The sequence below is a fragment of the Aspergillus caelatus genome (assembly GCF_009193585.1).
Source record: "Aspergillus caelatus strain CBS 763.97 unplaced genomic scaffold BDV27scaffold_81, whole genome shotgun sequence".
Taxonomy (NCBI): Eukaryota; Fungi; Ascomycota; class Eurotiomycetes; order Eurotiales; family Aspergillaceae; genus Aspergillus; species Aspergillus caelatus.
Genome location: NW_022475344.1, coordinates 74,527 through 91,052, shown reverse-complemented (window position 1 = coordinate 91,052; position 16,526 = coordinate 74,527). Strand labels below are relative to the sequence as shown.

The 16,526-nt window shown below is 48.0% G+C and overlaps 6 protein-coding genes across 6 annotated transcripts; 5 read left to right on the top strand and 1 right to left on the bottom strand.

The window, feature by feature from the left end:
* Positions 1-262: 262 nt before the first annotated feature.
* BDV27DRAFT_172098 (uncharacterized protein) lies at positions 263-1,427 on the top strand (the record flags this gene model as incomplete). Its single annotated transcript, XM_032075764.1, has 6 exons — positions 263-299; positions 367-390; positions 428-672; positions 713-840; positions 916-1,015; positions 1,087-1,427. The coding sequence occupies 6 exons, from the start codon at positions 263-265 to the stop codon at positions 1,147-1,149; spliced, it is 597 nt and encodes a 198-aa protein (XP_031927907.1). The 3' UTR covers positions 1,150-1,427.
* Positions 1,428-1,862: 435 nt separating this feature from the next.
* On the top strand, positions 1,863-4,128 carry BDV27DRAFT_157493 (tryptophan synthase beta subunit-like PLP-dependent enzyme; the record flags this gene model as incomplete). Its single annotated transcript, XM_032072512.1, has 3 exons — positions 1,863-1,998; positions 2,064-2,367; positions 2,433-4,128. The coding sequence occupies 3 exons, from the start codon at positions 1,863-1,865 to the stop codon at positions 4,126-4,128; spliced, it is 2,136 nt and encodes a 711-aa protein (XP_031927906.1).
* A 2,348-nt stretch (positions 4,129-6,476) lies between these two features.
* On the top strand, positions 6,477-7,836 carry BDV27DRAFT_144975 (pepsin-like aspartic protease; the record flags this gene model as incomplete). The annotated part of the gene is made up of 2 exons (XM_032070340.1): positions 6,477-7,713; positions 7,754-7,836. The coding sequence occupies 2 exons, from the start codon at positions 6,477-6,479 to the stop codon at positions 7,834-7,836; spliced, it is 1,320 nt and encodes a 439-aa protein (XP_031927905.1).
* A 936-nt stretch (positions 7,837-8,772) lies between these two features.
* Positions 8,773-10,660, bottom strand: BDV27DRAFT_127887 (L-lactate dehydrogenase). Its single transcript, XM_032066867.1, has 4 exons — positions 10,455-10,660; positions 10,332-10,383; positions 9,228-10,276; positions 8,773-9,172 (listed from the first exon to the last, which is right to left on the bottom strand). Exons 1-4 carry the CDS (start codon positions 10,567-10,569, stop codon positions 9,126-9,128), a joined length of 1,263 nt encoding a protein of 420 aa, XP_031927904.1. The 5' UTR covers positions 10,570-10,660; the 3' UTR covers positions 8,773-9,125.
* A 436-nt stretch (positions 10,661-11,096) lies between these two features.
* Positions 11,097-12,962, top strand: BDV27DRAFT_110542 (putative acyl-CoA thioester hydrolase). The gene is made up of 5 exons (XM_032064520.1): positions 11,097-11,595; positions 11,647-11,711; positions 11,768-12,064; positions 12,114-12,295; positions 12,351-12,962. The coding sequence occupies exons 1-5, from the start codon at positions 11,287-11,289 to the stop codon at positions 12,902-12,904; spliced, it is 1,407 nt and encodes a 468-aa protein (XP_031927903.1). The 5' UTR covers positions 11,097-11,286; the 3' UTR covers positions 12,905-12,962.
* Positions 12,963-13,257: 295 nt separating this feature from the next.
* On the top strand, positions 13,258-14,107 carry BDV27DRAFT_144971 (AAA-ATPase Vps4-associated 1 family protein; the record flags this gene model as incomplete). The annotated part of the gene is made up of 4 exons (XM_032070339.1): positions 13,258-13,374; positions 13,410-13,709; positions 13,839-13,918; positions 13,993-14,107. 4 exons carry the CDS (start codon positions 13,258-13,260, stop codon positions 14,105-14,107), a joined length of 612 nt encoding a protein of 203 aa, XP_031927902.1.
* Between the last annotated feature and the right edge of the window lie 2,419 nt (positions 14,108-16,526).

The following is a 16,526-nucleotide window of genomic DNA, read 5'->3' as shown; positions in this document are numbered from 1 at the left end:
GGAATGAAGATATGGACGGCACAAGGGTCTTTTGCAATGGGCCTGGTAAACATGGATTCAACAGTCAAATCATCGGCGAAGGAGTCCCCACCTTTAGTCCGAAGTGCTAACAATGTAGTATTTGTCTTGGTCCCAGGTTGCCACTGGTGATCTGAAGAGAACGGGTTGAACAACTGCCTCTCTCTGACCAGTCTCTCTAAATCTCGTCCTTCCAAAGCAAATTATCTAGGTCACATACTACTTAACCTCGGTGACTCTCAAGATGGGCCAGGTTATTCTTATTACAGGAGCAAATCGAGGTGAGTCACCAACACATTTTAGATATCGTGTACCTGAGTTAACACGACCATACTGGCATTGGGAAAGGCCTTGCGGCACACTACCTTTGGGGTTTTGGGGGGCGGGCGGACACCACATTTCATTGCAGCTATCCGAGATATCTCAGCTGAGAACACAAAAGAACTACGTTCTTTGCAAAAGGGCCCTGGCTCCCAGTTGATACCCGTGTCGCTCAGGCTCGACGTCCCATCGAGCGCCACCGACGCAATTACCAAAATACAAACGCAGCATCACATTGAATATATTGACATTGTCCTTTCTAATGCAGGAATTTGCAACCACCGGGGCCCTGTAGCGGACATGACTGACGCGGACGTACTTTCCCACTTAGAAGTGAATGCCCTCGGACCACTGAGGCTGTTCAGGGCCACAGTACGATTGTTACAAAACGCTTCCATCCTTGGCCACGGCTTATGGAATGTCTAAGGTAGCAGGCAATTACCTGGTCAGGAAAATTGATGCAGAGCAGAAGAACCTGATCGCTTTATGCGTCGACCCTGGGTATGTTCTAACCGTGTGGTTCTTCTCCTTATCTGGTGACTTCAGGATAGTTCCTTGGATACCAACCTTGATCAGACTTGTCCAAACAGGCATAGGTAGTCGCAATGCACAATCCATTGGATTAGAAAAAGCTCCATTGACCGTTCAGGAGAGCGTCCAAGGAATTATCAAGCTGGTGCGTATAAAGCATAATTTATCCTCGTCATTTTCGAATGGGAATGGCTGACTTCCCTAAAAATCAATGAGGCACCAAAATCAACTACATCTGGTCAATTTGTTAACTACCTTGGCGAGAGAGTACCCTGGTAGGCCAGAGATAAAGTCAGATTAGTAAAGAAGTGCCATCATAGATAGAATACAACATAGTCCCAGCCCGATCTTATTCTCATCAATAGTGTGAATGATCAGGTGCCTGGCAGTAGAAAATGCCTGGACGAATTTTCGTCAATTTCTGGGCACATCTTTCTGGCCAGGGGTCAAAGGGTGCTGCATTCCAGCTATCATATGGGTATTAAGCATTCAATTATTCGATGTGCAGTACTTTGGCCTGTAATAACCAACCGGCCCCCTATGACGCAGGAGTCACTGAACCCGAAGTTCTCACGACAATTCTTCCCAAATCCAAGCAGAGAATAATACTAACTAGAAGACATCTTAGAAGCCTGCAAGTGATGCCATGATGTTTTTCTTCGTCTGGCTGCTTTAACCTCTATGATTCATCTTGTTGTACTGTGTCCGCTTTGTCAGCGGGGAGAAACAATAACTACTCGATGCAGCTAATGATCTGAAGGAACCCACCAGGTTTATTTGGTCACCATTTAAATATCAGCGCACACAATAAATTCCAGAGAGGTGAGTCATGGAGTTAGCCAAACATTGTTCTTTTGGGGTGCTTTCTTTCTTCAGCCTGGTGATGCCCTGTTCCTTCCTGCTATTCTCTTCCCCTCCGCGTCGCTTCATCTCCTTCCCTTCACTTCGTTGGTAAAAGCCACCAATTCCACATATTCTTTCCCCTTTTCACAATGGAGCAGATAAAGCAAGTTTTCTTAAATGCAAAGCAGCAGAAACGCGCTATTTTGGGGGCCTATGTTACATCAGGATATCCGACTGTCGGAGAGACAGTAAATATCCTCCTGGGCCTGGAGAATGGTGGTGCCGGTATGTAATGACTCTCTCACCCGCCCTGTTGATATATAGCCTCTAAACCCATGTGAAACTGCTAGATATGATCGAACTTGGCGTCCCATTCACCGACCCAATTGCCGATGGTCCAATCATCCAGGAAGCCAATGCGAAAGCTCTGGCCAATGGCGTGATAATTCCGTCTGTGTTGGATATGGTGCGCGAAGCAAGGCATAGAGGGCTTCAGATCCCCGTTCTTCTCATGGGTTATTATAACCCGATACTGCGCTATGGTGAGGAGCGTATGCTGAAGGACTGCAAGGAGGTGGGTGTCAACGGGTTTATAATTGTGGATCTTCCTTTTGAGGAAGCGATTCGATTCAGAAGGCTCTGCGCCAGCAACGGGTTAGTAGGACTCTATTTCTATAATCTTCGATGAACCAATGATTGTGCTGAAACATCACCTGCAGTCTTTCTTACGTTCCCCTCATTGCTCCCTCCACCTCCGATTCTCGCATGAAACATCTGTGCAGTATAGCCGACTCTTTCATTTATGTTGTATCAAGAATGGGCGTGACTGGTGCAACTAAGAAACTAAACTCGAGCCTGCCTGAACTTCTAAGCCGTGTTCATACTTGGTCTGGAGATGTACCATCCGTGATTGGCTTTGGTATCAGTACGCGCGAACATTTCTTGTCTGTACAAGACATCGCCGAAGGCTGTGTGATTGGCAGTCAATTAATCATCACAATACACGAGGCACCTACTGGCCAGGCAGCGAAGTACGTCGAGCAGTATCTATCGAGTATCACCGGGCGAAAGCATGGAAGAAATCCACAGGAGACGCTGATCCACCCACACTCACCTGTTTCGCAGCCAAATGCCATCCTCGCCAATAATATTACTCCCAACAGTCCGCCACTGGCCGATCGGCTCGACACAGTTCACTTCTCTGCACAATCGTCGCGCTTTGGTGAGTTCGGCGGTCAATATGTTCCGGAATCCCTGATGGGTTGTCTCGCCGAGGTAGAGAGAGGCTTCGAGGAAGCACAACATGATCCGAGCTTTTGGGAAGAATACCGTTCCTACTACTCTTATATCGGTAGACCCAGCCCTCTATGTTTTGCAAAACGGCTTACTGAGCATATCGGCGGTGCAAATATTTGGGTTAAGCGAGAAGATCTCAACCATACTGGAAGCCACAAGATCAATAATGCCATGGGTCAGATCCTTCTGGCTCGACGGTTGAATAAAACTCGCATTATTGCTGAAACTGGTGCTGGTCAACATGGGGTCGCGACTGCAACTGTTTGTGCGAAGTTTGGAATGAAGTGCACCGTTTATATGGGTGCTGAGGATGTCCGTCGGCAGGCCTTGAATGTGTTCCGTATGAAGCTTCTTGGTGCCGAGGTAGTGGCTGTTACCAGTAAAACTGGCAGCTGTACTCTACGTGACGCAGTCAATGAAGCACTGCGAGCATGGGTTACAAATCTCGAGGATACACATTATATCCTTGGTTCTGTCGTTGGACCACACCCTTTCCCAACCATTGTACGCACCTTTCAATCTGTGATTGGCGAAGAAACCAAGCAACAAATAAAAGAGACCATTGGCAGGCTTCCCGATGCTGTTGTTGCATGCGTTGGAGGCGGTAGCAATGCATCTGGCATGTTCCATCCCTTTTTACAAGAGTCAGGTGTCCAGCTTTTAGGCGTGGAGGCTGGTGGAGATGGTCTCAATACGGCTCATCATTCAGCAACGCTTTCTGCGGGCAGTAAAGGTGTGCTTCACGGAGTCTATACCTATCTTCTACAGGATGAACATGGTCAGGTTTCAGGGACGCACTCTATCTCTGCTGGTATGGACTATCCAGCCGTGGGACCTGAATTGAGCTCTTGGAAAGACAGCGGGCGGGCTCGGTTTATTGCTGCCACAGACGCCCAAGCTCTGGCCGGCTTCCGGGCATTGGCAGAGTATGAAGGTATTATCCCGGCTTTAGAGTCCTCACACGCCGTATTTGGCGCCATGGAACTAGCCAAAACGATGAAGAAAGGGGAAACGAACATTGTTTTGAATCTTAGTGGGAGAGGCGACAAGGATGTTCAGAGTGTTGCTGGTGCTTTGCCTCGACTGGGGCCTGAAATTGGATGGGACTTGAGATTTTGAATCCTCACGTTCTTATAGATGGTGAATAACTATACTCTGGATATTTAGAGAGTCTGGGGAATGCTTGATGCTTACTCACTTTTGTTCGCAGCAAGGAGAGCAAACCAGTCCCTTGCATAGATCGCCCTTCGCTAGTAGGACCCTGGTCATGTAAAAATAGAGTCAGCACTAGTTAAGAATCCTTCATCCCAAATGTCTTAACATAACCCAAAATTGCAACAGGTTAATGAGTGCGAAAAAAGTATAAATTGTACACTAGAACGACTTTTGTCTATAACAACCACCAACTAGTGTTTTCCCTTTGTTTTGAGTGTCTCACCTGGGCTCTCCTAGATCTGCCGAGAATCTATTTTAATACCATTATATTGAGACATACCTTCTGGGTTCTGTAATGATATAAAAATAGAGAGTGGAGTTCTAAGATCCCATAGTCTACAGATAGTATTTCGCACGTGTGATATCACGTGGGATGAGTACGAAGCCAACCTGGGAACCAGGATAGAGCGAGATAGGCAGATCTGAAGATCCGGTACAGAGTATGCACGGGATTCTCGGTGAGCGCTTGAGAAGTGGCAGAGAGAGCTCTTAAAGCACACTCGATGATATTTCGCTTGTGCAAAAGCAGGAAATCGGCAAGGGACCGGCTGAAAACAACTGCTCACTTACTCCGTCTGCATGACTACTGATCAGGTCGCCTTGGCCTGGGAATACTAATTTTCAAGTGTTGCCATGCAGGAACGGACGTATTCGGATGTGTTTGCATTTATGATCGGCATCCTTTGTCTTCTTCTCAAAATGCTTTTGTGTTCCACCCAGGAGGAAGAGAGCACGTCCGGCACTCTTATCAAAGAACAAAAGATACCCTGAAGCCGGCTTAACGGCCACGATGTCACACTTTTTTTCTCACGACTGGGGTACGGAGATGGCATACAACCCGCTCCGATACCACAGTACACAGTAGGAGCAGTACTTATGTTGGACAGAGTTCCAGCGATGGGCCCATCGTGGAGACACTAGAGTCAGTGCCTAACATTACGTTAGCAGCCACAAAAGAACCGCAGCCACCCGCGTACGTATAACAAACGCCTCTTAAGGTCGTGTATAACCCGCAGTACAGTCACATTGAAATCGTGGCGAAAAAAGAGGGCAGTGGGGCGCCCGAGGGTGCGTCAGCTTGCAGTCTAGAACTTTGGTCGCGACCAAACATCCCCGTTGTTTCATTCATCGCAGTGAATCAGATCGATCAACACCTGCAAGGAAAGAGACAGATCAACTGGCTTATTTTTTTTTCTTTTGGGACCTCTCTCAAAGGGGGAAGGGGAAATGATCAGATTTCTCCTATTTACACGTTAATCAAGTTCAATGAGTTGCCTTGAGCGAGTGGATCGGCAACTGTCATGCCAAGAGGGGATTTTGAAACACTTCCGAGGTTCCTTGGAGGAAAAAAAAAGAGACGTTGCCCCTGATGTGGTTCGTACGATAATAGTTCGACATGTTCAAACAAAAATCTACCCACCAAGAAGGAATGTGATGTGAGCAGACTAATGTATGTGTGTGTGTGGCAGTTGCATTCATTCCCCATATTCTTTGCTTTGTCTTTGCATTCGCACCACCGCTGATCACTTTTGGGGATCCAATGATGCAATGACCAGAAAAATCAAAGTTCCAATTCAGGGGATCAACTGGGAATTTTTCTCTTTTGTCTCTCAGTCTCCCCTCTTCGGCTCCACTTGGTAGCCCCCGGTAGCCCTGGAAGAAGTTCGGTCCAGCTGTAGATCGGGGCCTAGAGCAGCGCCGGTTTCCCACCAGAGCCACTCATGAGAAGGCCCAAGAGCTTGGCCGTTGAAGCCCCCGGCTACTATTTGCTCCTGAGTGGTGGAGGATGGATACTCCTCGATGTACTACTAACTCTGGACTCCCTATCCATGCCTGCAGCATTTGGCTCTTTATACGTCCTTCCCCTCATGGCTATCGCTGCATAATACCATTCACTTTTATGTCGGTTGGCTGCATTGCTTGTCTTTTCTCTCTTCGTTCCTTTGCATGTGGCATGGCTCCTTTTTACTTCTAGTTTTTCTCTTGAAGCATTCTTCTCCCTCCGCGGTTTGTTTTTCTGTTTAGGTTTCTATTTATAACCTCTGGTCTGGTCGGGTCTTATTCAATTAATTGCTCATAGAAAAAAGCGTTCTCCGAGTTTGCATTGCATAAGACTTGATTATCATCTTTCGTTCTTTATCGATACTAGTCCAGAAAGCTTTTTTCAACCTGACTGCCGCTTGCCGGTCTCTTCCCACGAATGCGCCCGTTCGCTTTACATCTTCTCTAATTAGAAGAATTGACATAAAGTCATGCGTTTCTTACAATGTCTGCTCGCTACAACATCTCTTTACACTAGTGTCACGGCATTTGTGCCCTACCACATAGAGCTTAGTGAATTCGTTCCCGATGCCGCCAGTGATAAGCTACAGCGTCGTTTTTTCCCATATGAGTTGCCGTCGGAGGACGTGAAGGATGAACGGGAATCATCCATTGGGGATGATACTTTCACCCTGGACATCAAAAGGGCCTCGTTTCGCCGTGACAACAATTTCAAGATTATGTTATCAGATGATCCCACGTCACCCAACACGGCCGCGCTCAACCAAGGCGGGAATGACTATACCTACTTTGCAGCCGTCAAAGTTGGCTCTCAAGGTCAGAAGATGTGGATGATGCTCGACTCCGGTGGTGTCAATACATGGCTCTTCGGGTCGGACTGCACGACAAATTCCTGCAAACTACACAACACGTTTGGTGAACACGCATCGACAAGCCTCCTACTAACCAACAAGAAATGGGGCGTGGGTTATGGAACCGGGCAGGTTAGTGGAGTCCTCGGAAATGACACCCTCTCGATTGCTGGTATGAATGTGCGTATGTTGTTCGGGCTGGCTTCCAATGCGTCGGACCAGTTCCAGAATTACCCCATGGATGGTATTATCGGCCTTGGCCGCGCAGAGGAAGGGTCGTACGGTCCTTCATTTATGGAGGCCGTCATCGAGCAGAAAGCCCTCAAGTCAAACATTGTCAGCTTCAGCCTCTCTCGCGCCGCCGACGGTGGGAAGGATGGTGCTGTGACCTTTGGTGGCGTCGATAAGACTAAATTCACTGGGAACATTTCGTACACCGACGCTCTGAGTGGTAATAATCGCTGGACCATCCCTCTGGATGATGCCAGCGTGAATGGCAATGCCTGCAATTTCGTCAACAAAACGGCCATCATCGACACCGGCACATCCTACGCCCTGATTCCGCCGAAGGACGCAGCCGCATTGCATAAGTTGATTCCGGGTTCCAGTGCCTCGGGAGACGAAAACTTCGTTATCCCTTGTAATTCCACCGCCAAGGTTGAACTCACCTTTTCAGGCCAGAGTTATTCAATCTCTCCCAAGGATTATGTCGGTTCGAAGTACGGGTCGGGTTGTGTTTCAACGATCATCGGCCACCAGATGTTCGGTGACAACGAATGGCTCGTCGGCGATGTCTTCCTCAAGAACGTGTATACAGTGTTTGATTTCGACAAAGACCGCGTCGGGTTTGCGGTGCGTGGGAACTCCAGCGCAAAGGCATCTACAATAACTACTAGTGCCACCGGAACCGATAAGGCTGACTCCGCTACTGCCGCCACTGCGAGCTCAACTACGACGGAATCTACCTCTGCTGGCGTGAAGGCCGGCGTACATTATCTGCCTGCATTGATGGTCGTTCTGTGCACATTTTGGCTAGCCTAGTGTGATCACGCGACTCTCAGTAGGTTTGCTACTATTTCTTGCATATATAACACTACTATTCGATCCAGTACCCGATAGAACATGGTGACCATAGCATCAGCTGCTGGAGTTGTGGTCACCCCGAAGAGTTTCTGTATATTCTCCTGTCAATATCTTGGCGGACACCTCTTATCATTTGGGACACACCTCGCATATATGTGTGATGTCTCCAGTCTATGCCTATATATTCGAGTTATACCATCTCAATACCGGTAAATAGCCGCTTTTTCAGCCCGGACAAGTATCATTCTTTCATCCGGACTATCTAGTCAAAGAAACATATTCAGCTCAGCTGCCTCAAAGGACCAATATCACTGTAATTAACACATAGCTCTTGACCTCAGGGGTGCCACCAAAGTAGAGACTCACCCAACCATACGTCACTGAACCCCAGAAACTCCCTAAACAGCATAAGAAACACAAGCTAAATTCTCTACAGTATTAGGCCCCCCTTAGTCCATCCACCAAGTCCCACCCTCTCAGCCACAAACCACCCAAAGGTCCTAACCCTGATACCTTGGTTACTTGGCATAAATTGCTTATGCCCTGGTCGGATCTGGGACCGTGGGGTTGATATATAGTATAATGATAGCTGATATGTCGATATGTTACACTTGATATAATAGTATACTATGAGATAGACCCCTACAAGAAAGACGATACTGACCTCAATTTCAAGACAACCATTGCATCTCAGGCCGCATAATTTATATGCCAGTAGATGTAACGGTACCGAGATTATTGGGGGCTAGTGTCGGGACTAAACAGGGGTCAGTAAGCCGGTTATATATACTCCAGACACTAACTGTTACATATTAACTGCCATCCTCAGCACAGATCGTCTCCTTACTATACGATATTTGTCAGCCTTGTGGCCCTGAGGATGGACTATGTGGAACCTGAGTCTGCTCTATCGAATTATGATTAGCAGATCTCCTTGAACGGGCCCATCGGTGAAAAGCTTAGATAGTTTACTTTGCCTTAACTGGACGATAGTCTATATGATGGTTACTCGAAATTGGCGAGCATGGAGACACAATATAGCAGTGGTACAAGAGGGTGCATGAAACTAAAAGGAAGTTGGATGTGTAGGTCTTCATGTGTATTACTCTTGCTCTAGTAGACAGTGTCCCTTGGTCCATACTATGTATATCCCCTTGCGGTGCATTATATGTCTACTTCACCAGTTCACAAGACTTTGTCCGGAATTAGAGTATATCCTTTCGGATATGATTCTGCAAACGTGTTAGCTAACTGGGTAGAGACAGCCGCGCAGACACAAAAACATACCTAAAATCGATCGATCAAGTTCCTTCACGGTGTTGAATCCCGCAACACACATGAAAATGTCAAAATCAGCCAGCAGTGATTTCATAACGTGACGGACTCCCTCCTCTCCCATGATACTGAGCCCCCAGATCCAAAGCCGGCCGACAAACACGAACCGGGCTCCCAGTGCCAGCGCTTTCGCGACATCACTCGCGCCGCGAACCCCAGAATCATACATGATGTAAATCTGGTCACCGACAGCATTGGCGATATTTTCCAGTGCATCAAGGCTTGCGATTGCTCCATCCACCTGCCGACCGGCATGATTGCTCACCACGATGCCGTCGACTCCGTACTCGACGCACTTCTTTGCATCTGCGACCGACTGGATGCCCTTGATGGCGAAAGGTCTTCCACCCGAAATCTTCTTCCATTGCTCGATTAACCAAGGGATTTTCTCCCATGACCATGCTCGGCCGTGCCAGACGGAGTCAATCCATTTTGCCGAGGCCGCGACGATGTCCTTCTCCGGGTCAATACCTTCTTCGCGACATCGCTTCTGGAACACAGGGTCTGCTAATCCTAGGTCGGCACCAATCCCGCGGTAGAAGGCATAGTTGGAATTGGCCACATCGTCGTGTCGCCAGCCAAGCTGCCAGGTGTCAGTGGTGAGGATGAGCGCATCAAACCCAGACTGCCATGCCCGGTTGAGGAGAGACAGTGTCAGCTCGTCATCATGTGGCATATACAGTTGATAGAACCGAGGACCTTTGCCGTTTTCCTCTGCGACTTTCTCAATCGGTGTGCTTCCTGCTGTAGAGAGGCAGTACGGGAGATTGAGCTCGCCTGCAACTTTGGCGACTGCGGCTTCTGCTGATTGATGGTAGATTTTGTTGATTCCGATGGGTGCAAAGCCTATTGGAGCTGATACGCGGTGTCCGAAGATCTCCGTAGTGGTATCTCGCAGGTTAGTATCTACTAGTTGTCGAGGGATGATACGGTGACGGAAGAAAGCTTGACGGTTCGCCAGGTGGGTGTAGGACATGCCCGCATTGGAGGCTGCATAGTACCTACGGATTGTGTTAGACAATACACGTCCTCTAGTTGCAGAAGCTGGAGCCATACCAACCACCTTGACTAAGCTTCTCATGAGCCAACTGCTCCAATTTGATGGGATCTATTCCGGCGTGAGTTACGGTCAGCCCAAGGTGCTTACTTTTACTAGTCAAGTGCAGGACAATGTCGTACCCGTGTTGAAAGGAGCCGTCTGGCCCTCATTGAGCTTCCAGAAATTCTCGCGCTGGTACAATGCCCATTGTGGCGTCGTTCTTTTCTGGATATTGGGGTTTCTTGGGTCACTCATTGTTCAGAGTGCTTTGATTCGTCTATCCGTCTTAAATATTATACCTTGTAAGAGAATTGATAGAAACAACCATTATCCTACTAGGACAAATATCGAAATCTCTAGGTATTTATATGGGTTATGACTTCACTTTGACGCAGCTCTCGGGCGAGATGTCTGGACATGGTGGAGTCGAGCAGATGTACCCTGACAGGGACGGAAGGCCAATCGCTGTTGACTTCCAGGAGTATGAATACGTCTTAACTAGAAGAAGCAATAATATAGTTCTTTACCAAAAATAGCACTCCGTACTGTTGTAGCATCTGCATGATACGGAGTAACTTAACTACGTTTAATGGCCGATAAGATAGGAGATGACAATGATGTCATTGAGCAGACGAACTAAAATGATGTTCATCGACATGCAGCATTACTAGGAATACTAACTAGTGATTGAGCATCCCCTCTCCCCTCGTAGTCCATACGATAATCTAAGGATAGCCATGTACTCTTCTGGCACATTGGATCTCATCCTCCAACATGAGGAAGCCGTACAAATTCCTGAGGGAATAACCTTTGACGGGTCCCGATATCCTCCGGAACAAAGATCGGTAACGGGCCAACACGCCTCGGGAACATGACCCCGATGCCGACAAGTGCCCATTTCTACCCCAAACTCTTCCATCAACTAAACCAACCTTTCTCTAAAACGTCCTCTGGACTAATCAAGCTTACACAATGTTGGCACTAACCACGCGACGGTCCGCTGCGACCCGCTCGAAATGCTTAACATCTGCAACTAATAGCATTCTCCGGACAAGAGCAGCAGAGCGCCCATCGCAATTGTGTCTTGCGTCCAAGGATTTTCACACCAGTCAACCCAATGCGGGTTCCCGGCCTACATGGATGCCCATGCGTGTCAAGACACCGTGGATTGAAGCTTTGACGAAGAGTAGAGAGGATGCGAAGTCCGGCAAGGGAGCTTCTGCGCCGGTCGCGAAGCCCGATCTGACCCCAAAGAAGATGTCAGATAGCCATTATAGTGCTGTTAGTGAAAATTCTTGCGTTTGTTGAGTTATGAACTAATCAGGGATACAGATCTTGCCGTTGGCACAAGATAAATGGCTCCTTGATACATATTTGAATGCCTCGGGGCATATCAGGTAATCAATCCGACATCTATGCCTTGCGGGTTTTAAGTCATTGCTAATGAAGCCAGGTTGGGGTCGCTACTGATGGACTTGGATGCTTTGGCTGGTATCATTGCTTACAGACACACCGGAGGCTCGGTGACGACCGTGACTGCTGCATGTGACCGAATCACCATCGAACATCCTCTGATGGAGATCTGCGATCTCGAGCTCAGTGGTCAGGTTACCTACGCTACAGGACGCTCTAGTATGGAGATATCTCTGCAGGTCGCAAAGGCCCCTCCTGAAGGACAGAAGGCGAAGCCTGAGGATGTCCTGATCACCTGTGCCTTCACAATGGTGTCTCTTGATCCGGCTACAAAGAAGTACGTACCGAGTAGCTGATTCTCAGAATATCGTACTAACGCTCCTTAGACCCGCCAATGTTGCACCCCTCTTGCTGGAAACTGACGAGGAACGTCTTCTTTTCAAAAAGGGAGAAGAAAACTATCAAGCCAAGAAAGGGCTGAGAAAACGAAGTCTGCTCCAAAAGGCCCCAGACGACGAAGAGAGTAACCTGATTCACTCCATGTGGACCAAGGAGATGTCATACCTGAGTACGTATCTATTCTTCAAGGCTCTGTCGTGATTACAACCATTAACGCCACACAGGCCCCGAATCTCCCGAACAAAGACCATCGAATATGGTCTTCATGAGCGACACCAATTTGAAATCCGCCATGATCATGCAGCCACAAGACCGCAACCGGCACAACTTCATGATCTTCGGTGGTTTCCTTTTGAAGCAGACCTTCGAGCTTGCATTCTGTTGTGTAGCGTCTTTCTCCCATGCCCGACCCAACTTCATCTCCCTTGATCCTAGCACATTCGAAAACCCCGTTCCCGTCGGCAGCGTCCTGTACCTTCGCGCCACAGTTGCCTATACAGAGCCTGTCGAAACGGATTCAGGCAGCAAGTACACCAAGGTCCAGGTCCGTGTGGACACCAAGGTCAGGGACGTGGAGCATGGCACCAAGAAGTCGACCGGTCAGTTCAACTACACTTTCTTGGTTGAGAAGGACATTCAGGTCATGCCGAAGAGTTACGGCGAGTTTATGCTCTGGACGGATGCCAGGAGACGGTCGCAGAATGCGGCTGCGTTGGCTCCTGCTGGGTCGAGGGAGCTTAGTGCTCTTAGAGGGCTCAAGGATAGTGTGACTGAGTAGATGTTACTGTATAGAATAATATTTGCATAAAGTATGGTGTATAGGCTTTAGAGTCTTTGGGGCGCCCCGAAAGCATAGGGATATTGTTTATACCTCCTATCGAGAAAACAAAGCCATAGCAACTAATCATAGTTATATCTGTCTATGTATACCAAGCATAGTCCAAAGTACGATCGATCTATATATCAGTCAGTCACATGACATGACATCTCCGCACCGATAAAGACCAAACAGATCTTATCTCCCAAACTACTTAGACCCCTCCATACATATTTGTACAGAGCATTATTCGATTGTCTCCCGTATATACACATTTATTCCTACTAGACCCATAGTCCACCTTTCTTTGAAAAATGAGTGGACTCTTTCAAAACATCTACCATCTCCGCCGGGTAGCAGACACCGCCGCAAAGGCGTGCTACGTCTGCCATAAGCCCTCGAGCAGCGTGATGATTACGCCCGACAACAAGGTAAATACATTTTATGCTCTTTCAAAAATATATAGCTCGGTTGGTATGGAACAGCATTAGTAACATCGTTGAAGGATTTTTTCTACATTTGTCCTATTCATCTGAAGGATCGGCATTTCTGCTCTCCTATCGTTGACACAGAGGAAGAGGAAAAGAAGAAGAAAGAAGAAGCATTAGCAAAAGAGATCGAGAAAGTAAAGAAGGAGTACGAAGAGAGACAGAAAAAGAAGAAAGAGAAGTCGAAAGAAAAGAAGTCCGACGAAGAGTCAAAGAAGGAAGAAGGATCATCCACCGACAAAAAGGCGGACAATGACGAGAAGGAACAAGACGATAAGGTCTATTACCCTACCCTACCCTACCCTACCCTTCCTCCCCTGCCCATTCTCCCTCAGGCCACCCACACGCTCAGACCCTGAACGTGAATCAGAAACGACAAACAAAAAGCTAAAGCTGACACACGAAAGATCGAATCCCTCAAGAAGTCAGCACAATCCACGTCGACGTCCACGTCGGATGACGGGCCTCGTATTTTCGCATTGCATAAGTATGGTCCTAACCCGATTCAGGGCCCTCGCTCCCTTTGCCAGCTCATCATGATCTGACCGGATTGGCTCGCAGAAATTTCTACCAGATGCGCATCGACAGACTGCGTAATCTCGAGGCTGCCAAGAGAAATCGTCAGCGCCTACAGGATCCCTCGTTTTTCCCGTCTGTCCCGTCCAAAGGGCTCTGATGAGGTCAATTCACGAGGGGGTGTGTTTGCCTCATCAGAACTGATTAAGATGTTTATAGCGAGGTGAAGTGTCTATTCGTCAGCTCGTTTGAACGAGGATCTCGACGTCATATATCTAAGCGCAGCAATACGACGATCATATTAGAGCGTCGCTGCGAAGATGAATTAAGCGACAAGCTCACGCAAGCCACGGTTACTCATTGTGCCACCCTCATCTCTGAGAGATAAACCATACTGGAACTCAATCTTCTGCTCGAATTTCGTTAGATAAATACAACACTGCTACAGGTTAGCTCAGAATTCGTCCCAATGGTCTGATCGCCAAATCAGCCAACACTCACCGCATGACACCGTCAGCAATATCCAATGCCGCAGTCCTGAAGTCTGCCTGGTTTGCCCGGGGCACAGTCAACATCGAAAGAGAGGCAAGGCACTCCAAGCCGAACCCAACACATGCCATAGTTCAGCACTAGGCACGACGCGGAAGCTTCCAAATCAGCCACCTCAGCCTTACAGGCAACAGTTCGTGCTCTTATGCTCGAACTATGTATATGAAATTTCGTATATCCGGTTCGGCGATGGGCTTGTGATTTGTCGGGTAATACGGGAGATAAGCCCCAACTCTAGCCGGGTCAATATGACAGCGAGTATAACTTACTACGTGCTATACGAAGCCTTATTAAACCACGCATCGCATATACATAAATAGTATACATACAATGTATATAACAACTCTATTCAATACGTAAAACCCATCGCGACAGAAACAAATAAGAATAATTAATCAATGATATACCAAGCAAGGAGCATCATATACAGAACATAGCCCACATGTCATGCACCAACCACAGACCAACTGGCACTCGATGCAGAGCCACCGATACATCTTGCATATTCTGCCTAGCCTAGGCAGGTAAACTAGATTCACGACGGAACACGTGCGTACAGTACATATCCCTATTTTGATCCGTCCATAGGGACCTCTCTAGATTTGTGCAAATCAGAAAGCTCAAGCATAAAAAAGCGCCATGATGTCAGGACACGGACGGGTTCATTTATTTGTTTCTAATTCTTGACTCTACTTTCGGTCTCTGTGGGGAATAAGGAGGTGTACTGTATGCATTGCAGTGGGGAACGAGGAGGCAGTGCACTCTCGAGTCTCTGCTGCCTGTCGTTAGGCCCTTCGGTTAGACGGGGAGGAGTTCGAGTTTCAGGGCCTGGGGAGTATCTAAAGGGGTTCCGCTTTGGTTGTATTGGGGAAAGGAACTGGTGTGGATGCATGTTTTATAGTTGTTGAATTATGTATTGCCTGCCTGAGTCGAATGTTGTGCTGATTTTAAGGTGGTTCTACAAGATCTTGTGGTATGTGGTGTCTCGTAGCGCTTAGGGCTTATAGTCGGGTTTCATTGACATCCGATTGATGAGGTCGATGGCTGCATTGACTGGGCGAGAAGTTTTGAGTGTCGTGTACAGGTGACGTCATTTTCGATACGGGGTCGCTTCTGGAAGGAAGGAGGTTGTCGCTTTTATCCGACATTCATCCATGGATAAAATATAGGCTTAGAAGCATTTCGAATACCTTCTTCTTTTGGATGGATGTAGGAGTGGAGAGTCTCGACCACCGAGGAATGGAAGGGAATGATGAAAGGCCCGAAAGTCCACCGCCAAGGCCAGTATCTCACTGATAACAGCATTGATCTTTTAAGATAATCCCTGGGAATCCAGTCCACTCCTTCGGAGTGAGTGATCATCATAATTGCGATTGCTGTTGCCACTATGGAGTATAAGTATGAAGCGGTCTGGCGGTAATTGAAATACGGTGGGTCAGGGGTTTGCCGGAATTAAAAATTACGACGGCGGTACTGGGGTAACGGTCCTGATACGAAAGCGTTACGGCAGGAGTGCATCCATGGGTCTAGCGCCTCCCAGTTGCGTAAGAGCAGTTTGCACAGCCCCCGTGCCGGAGCTAGTGAGTAGGCTAGGCCTACCCTGCTGGAGCCTGGTCTCCTCCTGGAACCGGGTCACGGACTCTCAATGCGCCTGCACCGATTACTAATGTTCCTTCTCAGGAACTTGTGCACGACTGCCCATTGAGAAGTTTGAGTTTGTCCTCCCCGATCTTCCCACGCCGTAGATCCCGGGACTTGTTCTGCCCGTCCATTGGCGGGTTTCTCAGCCAGTGGGCCTTGCCTTAAAAACAGCCTCGTGGAGTTGTGGGGTTAAGCCCTGAATCCTGACAGGTTTTAGCGCTTTGGACACCTCGGGTAGCCAAGGCATTCTGCTTGGTACGTATCTTGCTCAGAACAGTCAAGCAAAGGTTTCCCAGCAGTGATGTCATAAGATCAACTTTCTCAGCAGTCATGGGATATAATTATCTATGAGCTATCAAGTGTATGGATTATGTCGCGCTTGTCGTAGC